The following is a 14923-nucleotide window of genomic DNA, read 5'->3' as shown; positions in this document are numbered from 1 at the left end:
GTAAATTGGTTTGTTGTATTTTAAGTTGCAACTGTAGAACAAGAAAAGATATATGTTTTTTTCTCAGAAAAAATGTTTGAACTTACTGCTTAAAGTTAAAATAAGGAAATATTCCCTGGTGGGACTATTGCAAAAGCTCAAAAGTAGATAATTCTACTTGCACAGTATCAGCTATATTGGTATGAGGGTATTGAGGTGATCTTGACTTGCATGTACTATTTTAAAACTAAATTCAAAATCCAAGTATCAGTTCAAAATCTTTGACTGTTGTCTGTATGGATCATATTGGTGTAGCTTTTTCTGCTGTAATTTATGACTCAATCTTGTAGCAATAAATACATTTCCCACTTCCATGAAAAAGAAATCTTACATGTATTGCACAGTAGTGGATGGTTTTTCAAATATTCCATATTTATAGCTTCTTTTAGTTGCAGGAGGACTTTTGAATATGATGGTGGAATTGAATCTAATTGTCCATTGTTGTCCTTTTGGAATTGTCCTTCGAGTTGTCCTTTTCTTGTATGGTGATTCAAAGAGTCCTTCCTTACTGTTTTTGAACATCATTAATATTAAAAATGACTTGCAGGTTGCTTTTAGCACTCAAAGTAAAATGTCTAGATAAATTCTGTTTTAAGTTCTGATATAGTCTCTGCCAGTGTCCTTGATTAATGAGCATCAAATTTTGCTTTTCTGAAAAGGCTGGTTTTGAGAATAGGGAAGATTTTTATTATTGCTGGAACTATCATAATTTAACTTTCATTTTACTTCAGGTTGCATTTTGCAGCCTCCTGTTCAAAATATGAGGAAATTTAATTTTTCTTGGCATTATTAGCAAACATAGAATGCAGGGAACATAATACCCAATTGTCATGTTATAGATAATTAATGACTTGCATTAGCTGATATCTAGAAAATAAATTAAAACAAAAAAGAGTGAACTAGAATCTAGGCCTTCTAAGTAAGTCTTAGCTAATATGCACACACAAATTTCTCATCATTGTAAAATTTCCAAGTGCTGAAATAGTAGGTACTTCTGATCCTTGGGAAAGGTTTTTTTTTTTTTTTTTTCCCCCCCTTTAGTTGTTTTCAAAACGAGTGCAACAGACTTCTTAAACCATGAATTTAGCTTTCAAGGGACTGTTATCTCTATTCTGGTACCTCTTGTGGAAAAAACTAATAATAGCAGTGGAAGGAGTAAACATTCTCTTTTGAAAAAAAGAAAATCTTGAGTATTTTGTGTAGTTATGTAAGAACCACTTTGAAGGCAGAAGAATCATCAACCAGTCATGTAACACTTTTTACAGCTTATTATCTGCACATGAAGTATAATTGAAATTATGTGGCATTCCTGAAAATTAAGAGAAGAAGGAGGAGACATAAGTAAGCTGCAAGTTCCACTACTATTGAATATACTTTCTTCCCCTTTTACAATATGAGAATTTAAGTTCAAAGGAAACATTTCCTTATGCCATTTTCCCTTTTAGAGTATGAAATTCATATTTACCAGGGAGTCAAAGGTGTTTTTTTGTTTTGTTTCGATGAAAAGGTTCATATGGTTTGTTGTCAGAATTTTATTTCTCTTTGTTCATGCAACTTCATTTCAAGTTTGCAAAGCAAGTATTCCCTGTTAATTCAGCAATAATATACTAAGTTCATTATACTAGAGACAGTTAAGAACTGTCTTCTGAATGAAGAACACCTATATGCATGTATGCACTTTCTATAACTATATGAAAGGGTTACCTATTTGTGAAATAAACTTAGATTCAGGTAGTTACAAAAATAGTGAGAAATGTCGCTACAGACTCCTTATTCTCAGGTACTATAAAGTGATGCAACTGCATTTGAATTATGGTGGCACCTATTTGTATCAGGTTGTCTGATTTTTGTCTGAAACATAGGAACTTATTTTTTTTGGCAAGAAAGAAGGAGATAGTTCTGGGGAAGAATGTAGTTGTGAGGAACTTTTTTGCGTGTCCAGCGAAAAGAGGTTTGGTATGGGATGTGAATATTTTGGAGTGTGAGTCAAAAGTTTCTTGGTGATTTAAGAGCATATTACAAGAAAATTTAATACTAATCAACTGCATCTTTAAGCATCCATATGTTTTGCTTTTCAATTTCCCAAATTTACTTTTAAGATTATAACCAATATAACTTACCACCAGTAGGGTAGTTTAGCTGCAATTATGGTCTACATTTTTGTAAACCATTGCACTTGAGTGGTATAATAGGCCGACTTGAAAAGTTACTCACTTAGGATTTCTGGCCTATTTTACATTGACATACAATTTGCAGTTGTTTTGATAGTATAGTACTTGTTGGAGAGACGTGTTTGATTTTTTTGAGATACCTTTGCTTTCTATAATTAAATTTGGATCCTTCTTCTGTATTTTCATACTTAAAATATTTTTTTTCCCCTTTCCTCTTGCATTCTTGACATTTTTACAACCCCACATTCATTTTACCAGCTGCTGAAATCCCATATGTGTAGAGAAGTTCCACTTCCCAACTTTGACCCTTCTTCATTCCCTGGTTCCCCTTTTCCATTTTCCTGTCTTTGACTTAAAAAAAAAAAAAAAAAAAAAAAAAAAAGGCAATTATATTCATGTATTTGTGACATGACCCAGATTTCCTTTACAAATTAAATGAAGTGCCATATGCTCAGAAAAAATTACTGTTTAGATAAATATTTAAAGGTTCCTATTTCTCACCTTCTACAGCAACTTTGTGTATATTCATTCAGTATGATAGCTCCTAGAAATGACAGCTTTCTCAAATTAACTAACCTGATACAAAGTTGCATTTTTTCCACATTTAAGTTTTTGTTTTTTTTTTCAAGTAAGTGTTTTGGTTGGTCCTTTAATATAGATTTCCCCTTATTTTTTCAGATACTTAAAGCTTCAAAAGAAAAGTCCCTACATCAGGAGGACCAGCCCTAACCATACGCTACAAAAGGGGAGCAGATGGTTGTAATAGACCTCACGATGTAATTACTGAGCAGTTCAGGGTTTGGGCAGTGAACACTAAGATATTGTAAATGGGTTATAGCCAACTGTCATTTTAGTACTTTTTTTTAACATTTGGATGTTTAATTTACATTCCTGTCTGATTTTTTTTTTTTTTGTCAAGTTCAGTGAATTCATTAGTTTTATTTTTCTCCTGTGTTTATGACGGGGCTGTGAGTTTGATCTGCATTTTATATGTGCTGTTCAAGCAATTTGTTAATATTCTATTTATAATGTAGCAGCAAGTACATTTTTTCAGATTTTAATATATATCTTTTGTTGTGGATTCATACAGTATGTACAGAGCAGTTTGGTCAAATGAAGCGCATAATATTATGAATTTTTACATGTTTTATAACTGCTGATATAGCATACAGCCTCAATGAACTTTATTGGAAACACTAATCAGACACACACTGAGCTGTGAAGTTTTGACTTATATCTCTTGCACTGATGTTATGTCAACAGTTACACTACATCAATTTCAGGCCATTTAAAAATAGTCTAACAATTTACAAAATGTGTATGTTTAATTCATAGCAGTAAAATGGCAGATTACTAAATTACTTTTTTCAGAAACCTTCTATGTGTGAATTACAGCTTTTTATTTATGCATATTTGATTTTAAAGCAAAAAGAAGTCTAGAAACTACATAATGGTCTGACAGGAGGCAGTGTAGATTGAAACATAGCTGAATAGCTAGAATCAAGTTGAGTTTAGTAAAATACTTCTGTTTTGCCCACAAATATAATGGTACCACAGCTGGATTCAGGAAGCTGGATTCAGTGGACTATTGACAAAGTCAAATTTGCATAAATACTGGACTTGTAAATAAATTTAAAAAAAAATCAGCTTTGGAACTTTAACCTTAGGAAAATAGGATATCAAAATTTAAGACCTACGATTGTTAATGCTCTTATAAATGGTACATTTCTGAAATTTAGACTTTGAGTGATTTAGAATTTTAATATAACAGGTGTTTACCTATTGCATGCTGCTGTTCCACAATTATAAAGACACATTTCATTCTTTGGCATTTTGCGTGTGTTCCTTTTTGGCTCAGGAATAATTGCTGTGATTTTAAGAAATTACCAAGTCTGATATGGGAGATTAGGAGAAAGTAAGTAAGCTAAATTTTAAAAAGAAGAATCAATGTTGTAACCCTAACAGTGGTTGCCTTTCAGTTGACAGGGAGATTTAAAAAATAAAAATTCTGTAACATTTTTTGAAGTTAAGTTTTTAGATGCTTACATCTGTAGCGAAAGGAACATCGTATATGCTTATTTTTTGGGCGGGGATTTCAGTAAGACTCCACATAAGTGAGTGTTACAAGTGAATAACAAACATAGAAGATGTCCCAGAGTTATTTCTTTGGACTTTTCAGGAAAGCAATAATACTCTTAGACTGTGATGTGGTTTGGGACAAGATGTTTTCTTACTAGAGTAAAATTACCTGTGATTGTGAATTGCAGAGCAATAATTTCTACAAAGCCATATTTTCTGAGGAAGCTTGGGAAAATTTTAGACTGGTGAATGGAGGACTTTTTATATAATAGTGGCAGCCTATTTGTAGGATTATGGGACTGTGAGAGTTTATTATGCTGTGATCAAATTTTAAACACTTTGTTATTGGGTATGTGGTTTTATGTGCTTCGTGTTTACAAGAATACGCCAACCTGGGCAAGGTCAAGAGGACTATATATATTAAAAAAAAAAATGTATATTTCATCTGTTTTAATGTTTGGCTGCAATAAAACACAGAAGAATATCTTTGTCTTTCTAGTGTCATTTTTTTCCCAAGTACAGTATATCATAACTATGGAGATAAATATTTACCTCAGCTACTAATTAATGTTACTATTTTTCAAACTAAGCATTAGAATTTTTTAAAATATATTTGAAAATGCAGTATACAAGGAGGAAGAAATCTAGCAAGCAGAAGTGATTCATATTTCTGTGTGGTACTATGTGAAGGAGATGGGCACTACTCTAAGGTCATTGTCTTCTATAATTGTGTTATGGTTTTCCATTTGAAATATTAGCTATTCTGCAACTAGTCTGGCCTGATTTTTGCCCCAGATTTGTAGTGTCTATTTTTAACTTAGAATGGATGAGATTTCGCTCATTAACAAAGGCAAATGTGTAGGGGAAATATGATCTCTACCTTTCATAAAGAAACAGTCTACTTTATGGTCCATAGTCTAAATTAGAAGTCTAAGCAGCGTGTTGTGTCTGTGCAATTAGGTGTTTCAAAACAAAAAAATATCCTTGACCATTTCAGTTTTCAAACCGCTCTGTATTCTAATGTGGAAATAGCTGAATAAAAACTGTAATTAAAAAAGTCCAAAAAACAAATACTTTGTAAAATGTAAAAACAAATCTTCGTATTTTCACATTGCTACATTGCTTCTTGCTATGTCTCAGTGAATCTATGAGATTTTGGATTTGGTTGCTTTTCTGGAAATGTTAGGAAAAATACCAATGAGGGAAATCAAAATTTAAATGAAAGTAGGATACACAGTATTATTTTAACATTGAAAATTTACTACAATTTTTAGGAACTTTTTCACATTCTCAGCAATTGAAAGTGTCATGTCATGACATAATTGTTTCCAAGAAGTAAAGAAAAAGAATAAGACATTGGAAAATATCATGTATTTAATAAATGAGATGTCATGCAATTTGTATGTGCTTAAAAAGTTATATACATGTGAATAATAAAAATTGTATTGTACATTTATTATATTGATTGGATTACGTGTAAAATCTACAAGGTATGAAATACCTTTTATATGTGTCTTGAGTCATTAATTCTCATGCAGAATATTTCACTAACAAAAATTTAGGCTTATTTTAACATGAAAAATAGTTTTATTATTTGTGCTAGAAATCTATTCTTTTTAGCAGCACCTGGTCCATACATTGCACAGTGATAGCAAAGCAAGTCTAGAGAGACTTGTTAGAGTAGTTTTATCCATAATTTTGATACTAGTTTAAGTTTCTGAAGAAAATGGAGAAATTGAGGAAAGAATGGGAATGGAAAGAAGGGCTAAAAAAAATGTTTAGTTTGGGCTGTGATTGCTTTAAGTTGGTGACAGAACAGTCTCAGGAAGATTTATCATCTTATATCTCTGCCTTTGAGACAGATCATATTTTTCAATCTTTCTCAGAAGTACTCTCATTTGCACTATCAAGGTTAGCTGGAGATCAGTTTGAGAGAACAAAGCAATATATACTGAATATGATGCTGGAGAGACTTCTTAGGTATGAATGGTGAGAGCCTAAAGAAAAAAGATCTCCAGAGCTAACTAAAGATCAAGTTTTGATAACTTTCAAAAGCACCTACCAAGAAGGTGAATTTTGAATAAAGGTCATTGGAGAGGCTTTGGTGAAGTCAGTGGCAGCTAATTTGTCAAAATACAGATTGGAAAAAAGTCTAGGAGAATTTGAAGAAATGGAGCCTAGAGCAGAAGTAGGTACAGACAGCTGTAGGTAAAATACTGTACAAGCCTCAGTAATATAGAAATGGGAAGCTGGACAGGAAATGGGAGACAGGAACAGGTATTAGAGCAATGAGACCAGAACTTGTTCTTCCTGTGATGCAGCAGTACTGGTATAAATATCGTGAATGTCAAAAAAGGGGCAGAAGAGGATCACTGAGTGACCTAGAAGGAACTAGACAGAAGGTGTCAGGTGAGAACATCAGTTTTGGAGATAAGGGAAAAGATACAGGAGAAATGGGTGGTGAAGTAGTGTGCTGTATCATGGTTTATTATCCTGCAATGATTTGTTTGTGTGCTTTGAGTTGGGATGATAGGGTGAATTTTATACTATAAAATAGTATATAATATAAACAATAATATAATATAAATAAAAAAATAGAAAAATGATTATATAAACCTTTCTATGTCTCATCTGGAGTTGTGTGTTTGCTCTTTTAAAAATACAATATTTCTGTGGATGCACTGACAGATGGGCTTAATCATTTATTTATTGTGTTGTATGTGCAAAAACAAACAAGCAAACAAACAGTATTTCAGCAAGTACTGAACAACACTTGTACTAATGGGCTGATATAGTAACTTATTCTGTAGATCTTTTTCATTTCTGACTTACAATTTAATTGACAATGTCAGGAGTTTATGATGTAATTGAAGAGGTGAATGACTTTCACTGTCACCATATTTATTTGATTTTACCTTATCATAATCTAGTTAATATTCACTGTGCCTTGAGTTGAATGTAAAAATTGGAGATGTATTATCTGCGTGTTCAGGAGTGCAGCTGTCAGCTTGTAATAAAGGGCAAAATTAGAATATGAAATTGTTTGATTTTATATGTGTGCATAACCCTGTTTCTCAATGGAAAATAAGATTTTTTTCAGCATTTTTATGTGATGTATTTCATTCCCAAGATAATGCTTCTGAAGAGCTTTTTTTTTTTAAATGAAGACTGAGTATCTTGAAAAGATGTCTCTGATTAACTTAGAAATAAAGAATTTTTTTTCTTTCTCCTGTATATAAATATCTCTAAATTAAAAGAAACAAAGCCCTTGAGAGGGATTATCTTTTATCTTTTGGAAGAGTTAGTAGAGAAATACTTTTTTTTTTTTTTAAGCCAACTGATCCTTCTTTTAATATTCTCTAAGAAGTTTATTGGAAAAAAATATTGGAAGTTTTGGGGGAAGAAATTAGGAACAGAATGACAATGTTAGAATGATGAGGCAAGATGCTTGAAATGTTAGAATGGGGCAGCCTCGAGAAGTGCTAAGAGAGGAGAAAAACAGGAGAGAGCAAGCCTATCTCTGTAGGTACTGTCTTCACAATATACACATACGTGATTTTGCTACAGTGCGTAGTATGTCTTTTGCCACAGTATTGCTTAGTTAACGTTCAGATACTTACAAAACATGCAGGTTAAATTATTTTAAAAGTTACAGTAAGACAAATGCTTCCAAGTGTCCAAGTCACTTCTGAAAATGAGACTTGAAAATGTCACACGTTTCAGACAGTAAATTATGGTTACTTTAAAAAATAAAATCATAGTTACCCGATCACACCCAATCACATTTTAGGGTAAGCTGTAATTTTATTTATAATGCAACTTCATTTATTTTAGAAAAAGTTTTACGATTCTGCTTTTATTTTAATTCTTGATGATAACCTATTAACATAAATTTATTTCATTGAAATTATATTTTTAATATTCTAGGGAAAGGTGAAAAAGAAACAGAACAAGAAATAAAAGAAAAAGGTAAGTATTTTATTTAAAAAAATAGCATTCTATTTTGCAGAAATTCAAAAGTATGCTTTCTGGGAGAACTGATTTAAATTAGATTAAATAGTATTAATACTTAGTTCCTGGGTATCTTGCCTAGATAAACTGGATTTGAACAACCATACAGTGTGCCTCTGTTTTTGTAAGTAAATAAACATGTAGTAAGTTCAAAAGCTGACAGTATTGAATTTCCCTTTTTAGATGGTCACAGATTGCAATAATTCAGTATCAGTAGTGCCTTCTGACAGGGAGGGGGACCTTCAAAAGGCTGCTGTTGAAAATTTCTGTTTCAGCCTACATCTTTTTGTATGTATAAAGAAGTTTAGCAGCAGAGCCTTGCAGGGCAACTTTTGTGATAGTATATTCCCAAGCAGTTAATGCTGCCTTTTTTTGGTGTTAACCCTTCTTGCTTTCAGAAATACTTCATGAATATCTGCATAAGATTACTTACTGCAGTCTCCCAAGCAGAATTTAAGTTTTTATATTTTTATACTTTGGTTGAATGAGACTATTTGTAAAGGTATGGTATAGCCTTTTATGCCACACTTTAGAAGCATTTGAGGAAATCTTGAAAGCAATTCAAGGGAACATCTCTTTACTCAATGTTTATATGGCAACTGGCATACCAGAGGCATAGTTCTTGTTTTAAAGAATGAGCCCCGATGTTGCATCAGTAGTAGAAGTCAGATTGGCATGTTTTCTGCAGGTAGATTTGTCAGTATTCTACTCCTAGTTTAATGTTACAGAAATCGAAATATCACCACACAGTTCAGAGATCTTTAGATGAGAGGCAGCCTGAGCTGCCAGGGCCCAAAAGCCCAGTTTGGTACTATGTGCTGTGCTCAGCTTGCAGGCACAAGAGCTGGGTTTGTGCAGCATGCTGCCCACCTTAATGAAAGTTGTCTGAGGGAAATAGAAGCCACCTATGGATGACAGTGCTTAATAGTTTAGGTGTATTCTCACATGACCTTAATTTTTTTGATTTCAGACCTTGAATTGGTTTGTAGCTCTAAGCAGATGCAGCTGTGGTGGAGGTATATCCATCCTTGCACACAGCAGAACATATTATCTGGGAAAACTGTTAGGTACTTTAGAAAGACACCAGATGGCACTAAAATCAGTCTGCTTCAACTCAGTATTTGCCCTGTAAGAGTTTCTCTCTAGTTTAGATTAGGATAAAAATACACAGAGGCAGATTTGGTGGAAAAGTGAACGGTGCTAAGAGGGCTGCAAGTCTCTCCTTCCTACACTCACATTGATGTTGGCCGTCTGCATTCCCTATCACTGCGTGAAGTTTGCGCAATCCCTGTCACCTAGATCAGGTTTGTGTCTGTCCCTAACTGTATGATTACACCTGATATTACACAAAAGCCTCGGGCCTGTGTCTGCATCCTCTTTGCTCAGGCATGGCCTACAGAATAGTACCTACCAAAGAAAGCTCCTTCACTACTTCTAGATGGTGAAAAAAGCAGTCAGTAATCCAATTGCTGGCTGCTGCTCCTTTGACTTCTTTAGGAACACCCTATTCATTCTTCTGTGCAGCTGTTATTTTTGTTTTTTTATGTCTGAATACTTGGCAATGATATATTTTATGATCTTTTGATACACCTTACTGGTTTTGGTTTTGTATATTTGCATTTTAAATGTAAGTTTATAGGGCTTTCAAACCCTTTTATTTAAGTATTAAATATTAAAATCTAAGTATTAAATATGGCTAATGTAATTATTGCTTTTAAACATGTGGACATGTAAAGCCTAAAAGGCCTTCTATGACAAAAAATATTTACTGCTTTAAGAGTGGATCTTACAACATTAACAGTTTTCACTGCTGCAGTCTTCATTGTACTTTGTTAGCATAATGTCTTAAAAATTCTATAATTTTCAGTAATTTTTAATAATTTTTAATAATACTTCATCAAATTTATTAGAAGTCTCACTGAAACTTTGACTGAATTTTGCACCACCCATATTCAGAAAGAAATGAACATCAAATGATAACTTCCACAATAACAGCTTCTAGAATATAAATCTATTTCAGAATATATCAAGCTGGGCTTTCAAGGGGCTTAATGACATTGAATTTTTATTATAAGAGGATTTATGTTCCATGAAGTGCTATATTGATTTTCATGTTGATTGATATAGAAGATGTGGAAAAAATAAGTGTTCCTGGCAAACCCTTGCAACTGGTGTTTTGACAGGATGCAAAGGTATTGAGTAATTAAAAAGGTTTTATCATTCACCGCTTTTTTCAGTCTCTACTGTCTTCCCAACAATGTTTCTGATTAATCATCATTTTTGTTTAAAATTTATATTTAGAGCCTGTGCATATTGTGTACTTCAATTTCTTCACCCTCATTCCAGGTCTCTCTCTTTGAAAAACACAAGCAGATGTAAAAAAAAATGAGGTATATGAATAGATTGCTCACTTATTTCTTGTTGGCTTTTGTTTTGGGATTTTCACTAATACATTAGTGGGAGATAATAGCCACTCTAGCAAGTTGTTTCTGCTCATATCAGCTGTCACTTGTTCAGTCTTTATAGCTCCTTAAGTTTGCCTGCTCACTTAGTCCTTGATATGTTAAACCCTTTGTTCACTGTTAGCATGCGTAACTCCCTTCCACTATGGACTTGTTAAATTCCTGGGGCTTTCTAGACTTCTTTCTGCTTTGTTTTTGTTTTAAATAGATATATGAGTTATATGAGTCGGTATGAGATGAAGCCACATTTGCTTCCATTTAAACATAGTTGCAGAAGTTGTTAAGCTACAGAAATTGTAGGGTTCCTTTACAGAGTCATGACAACTTGAAACAGGTAGCAATCTTTAAGGATCTTTCTCACTTGATGCCCTTCAGGACAGACAATGACCAGAGATCATTTTGCTATTACTTCATTATGACTTTCCTTTCTATTATCTATCCACCCAAGTATATTTCTGAGTGAAGTAACCTCACACACCTAAAAAGCTATTGAGTTGCAGCAGTATATGTGGGATATAGAGAAAGTTAATTTAGACATTCTCTGAGGCAAAAATGCATGTTGTGAGGGACCTGATTTTTTGGGGGTGAGTGGTGAGTGTCTGTCTCTGTCTAGGAAGAAAAATCCATTACTCAGAATGAGGAATTCTTTATTGCTATCTTAGAAGATGAAATAGGTAATTTTGTTCTAGGCTATCTTCCAACAGAATATCAGTGGTGTTTTATAATCTACTTTGCCCTCTAATTTCTGTATTAACTTCATGGATACTCCTCTGAAGAAACAAACACAAAATTAAAATAGTGCATAGTGTACTAATACTTCACATTTTCTCTGTTCTATGTAATTGAGAAGGATTGACTGCCTTATCACAAGAAGGTGATCAGACTTAATACCCCATCAAGTAGTTGAAGTGGCTGGATATTTTGGATGTATCAGTTCTTTAAATTATTTCACTGGTAGTACAATTCAGGGCATTTATACAACATCCATAAGGCCTCATTCCATATGAGGTGTACTTAGTTGTTTTTTGATCACATAGGCTAGTGAAAATTAAATTTAAGTAGGAAGCTTCAGTTTTCTGCTTTGGCTTATATTGTCATGTATTGAATATTCATTGACACTGCTGAAGAAAGGATATAAAACCTGGAAAAAACATTTTCTGCAATTGAAGTGTTTCTTTCACACACTGAACATTAGCACAGGTAATTGCAAAAGTAATTTTTACTTTTCAAAACTCATAAAACATTAAAGTGAAAATGAATGCCATCTGGTTGAAGCACTTAACTGCGCTGCATCAGGGACAGAGGTATATATAAGCCAGGCATAAGACAATTTCATTCCACAAGTGGCCCTACAAGTGTCGTTCTGCTACCAGGGTTGACATGCAGCTCCCTTAACTCTACATGTCTGCATTTGAACAAGATATGTAGGATTCCACTGATACTGGTGAAGATCTAATCAATATAATCTGTGGAGTTTAAAGTGCTATTCCTCTGGCTAAATGTAGGTCTTTGCTGTAGGGTGAGATGAATCATACCCTAAACTCCATTAAAAACCTTGACTAGCTGCATTGGCTGTAGAATGAGCTTACACACTTAGCTCACCTCCAGTATGGTCACCTCAGGTAGGTGAACTGAGCTCCAGCCATACAAACTCTACTTTTAAGAGTGTACACACTCTATTGATTTACTTATTTAGATATTTAATTAAAGCCTGCATCAAATATGAGCCGTGGACAGAATGATCAATGTTGTACTTCATAAAAACACTGCAGTTCTCAAAGTCCAAAAATGTTGCATAACACTGTGCTGAGCTGAATGCATTCAACTCTAGAATATTAGTATGTACTTTTGTACAGAAAATCAATAAGGAAATTCATCTCTGGTTTTATCTAAGTGTTGCCTAATTCTAGCTTTTGAATGAAGCCAGAACTCATTATGGAGAAAAAGAGAGATGAATGATGGAAATACACGCCAAAAATAAAATTATCGTTCTGTAATTGTTTCTTATGAACGACATCTAATCAACAAAAAGTAATTTCAAAAGGAAAACCCTGTAGAACAGTTTTACTACAATGGAAATTGTTTCTTGAGTAACTGCTGCTAAAGATTTATTATAGTCATTAATTTCAACAGCTTTATTAGTCCCTAAAATGCCTCAGTTTTTATTGTCTGATTGCTTCCCCAGATAAGTTGATTACAGAGGTTTTGCCTGTTCTATTAGTACAGTATAGAAAGATCTTTTAATTATTGTAGTGTTGCGGGCTTTAAGTTGTCTAGTTGCAGTTACTTGTTTTTTCCTTTTTTTTACATATAGATATTACAGTCAAAAAATATAAAGTCCAATAAGTTTAAGGAGTTATGAAGCAGGTGAGGTAACTGTTTTGCTTAGTGTTGCCTAGCATAGATGGATGTAGAATACTACCTGCTAGGATATGATCTGAAGCTAATCTTTTTATTTCAGATTAGGTTTAGAAATAAGGGAAATAAGGAGAGATCATTATATAGTTAAATGCAGAGGTTATAACTTTCATTTAAAACACTTATCTAATTACACTAAGCACAACATACAATCCTGCTACAGGATTGTTCTGGTGTAATTTTCAAAACAAAACAAGGACAGTGCACTCTCAACGTGTACGTGAAGACCATGCTTTACCATGCTTGTCTTGAATCTTTAAACCTTCTGAAGGTATTTAACTAAAATATTTAGGGTTTTAGTTAAATACCTTCAGAAGGCTTAAGGATTCAAGGTATCACATGGTCTTCACAAAGCTGCCTTCTGTTTTCCATGCCAGTAGTGCCAAATGCAAGACGGGGAAAGCAATAGGGAATATCCTGTGACATTACAATGGCAAGGATCAGTGCCAAAATAGAAGGACAAAAAAAAAAAAGAAAAAAAAGAAAAGAAGCGGCAACAAAACCCCTCCAATGACAGCAACTGAAACTCACTTATGAGATGCTTTGTTAGATAGGATGTAAAGTCTTTCTATCCTCCACATCCTCAGAGAGACTGTGACATTACCATCTCAGCATTTCTGAGGATTCTTATTAGGACGGATGTTTTAGGAGAAATATTCACACCAACAGCATAACATAGGTACTCTTACTCATAAAGGGGACTGCTGTCCCTCTCCATTAACTAGGAACTGCAGAGCATCAGTCTCCAAATGTTAAAGCAAGACAGTTTAGCCTAAATGGAAATCATCCTTCCTCCCAGTACTCTGCGTTACACCAACCAGGATGTCCTCACTATTGGTGCGCATGGTACGTCCTAGGTGCTAGGCTTCAGTGCAGCAAGTAAGCCAGCCCAGCCCCTCCACCCCTTTTCCAGGGCTCTGAACGTAAGAAAGGGAGCAGAGGGCATAGAAAAGGGAATAATTAGTACTGAGAGCAAAAGATGGAGGAAGAGGAGAAAAGAGCAGCAAGAATGTGTGGAATACTGCCTGAGTTGGTCCCAGTTGAGATTTCTCAAGGATAGTATGTGATATTTTGTCCAATTCTGGCTAATAAAGCATTAATTCTTTTGAGAGGCCAGACCGATCTCTAACTGCCATGTCATTGCCAGGTCTTCTCTAACCTCAGATGCACTCTCTGTCAGGAAAATGAGTTTTTCCTTAGCCTGACTGTTTTGTGACTCACATGAAAATGTGTGAATTTATGTCAAAATGGGGACCTGACTTTTTTCCCTGTGGAGGATAGAGAGAAGGATTAATTTAATCTGTTTAACAATTATTGTTAGTTATTTCTTATATAATCTTTATACCAGTTTGTTCCGTATTGCTTTAAACTTAAGGTCAGATGTAGTCAATTTTGCTATATACTACTCATTGCTCTTTTTTTCATATGATTTTCATTGTTATTTCACGTACTTATATTGCTTTGGATGCATTTACTACACTAACATAATTGAATTACTTGGCATTTTAAACCAATCTTAACCCTTTTGTTCCACTCAGTTATACAGGACCATGCAGACATTTGATCATTTGAGGACATTTGTCTAGTAATACTAGGAAAGATTCGTTCTTTGACTGTGTTATTTTTTTAGGCAAACTTTGGATTAAAAGTTTTGAAGTTTGAAGAAATCACACTTCCATTTTAAGTATGTGGAAAAAAAAATCAACATCAGAGTTGCTAAATAATTTGCCTGATAGATTATGT

General features: G+C 33.8%; 1 protein-coding gene across 1 annotated transcript in view; it reads left to right on the top strand.

The window, feature by feature from the left end:
• The window catches only part of ASPH (aspartate beta-hydroxylase), a 114231-nt gene that overhangs the window by 53937 nt on the left and 45371 nt on the right, over positions 1-14923 (top strand). Inside the window, exons 14-15 of the mRNA XM_067290493.1 lie at positions 1989-1990; positions 8223-8258. Of these exons, the coding sequence (XP_067146594.1) occupies positions 1989-1990; positions 8223-8258 (38 nt within the window). The remainder of the gene's footprint in view (positions 1-1988; positions 1991-8222; positions 8259-14923) is intronic.

Source organism: Apteryx mantelli, chromosome 2 (assembly GCF_036417845.1).
Source record: "Apteryx mantelli isolate bAptMan1 chromosome 2, bAptMan1.hap1, whole genome shotgun sequence".
NCBI classification, from domain to species: domain Eukaryota; kingdom Metazoa; phylum Chordata; class Aves; order Apterygiformes; family Apterygidae; genus Apteryx; species Apteryx mantelli.
This window is presented reverse-complemented; position numbering and strand designations above follow the sequence as displayed.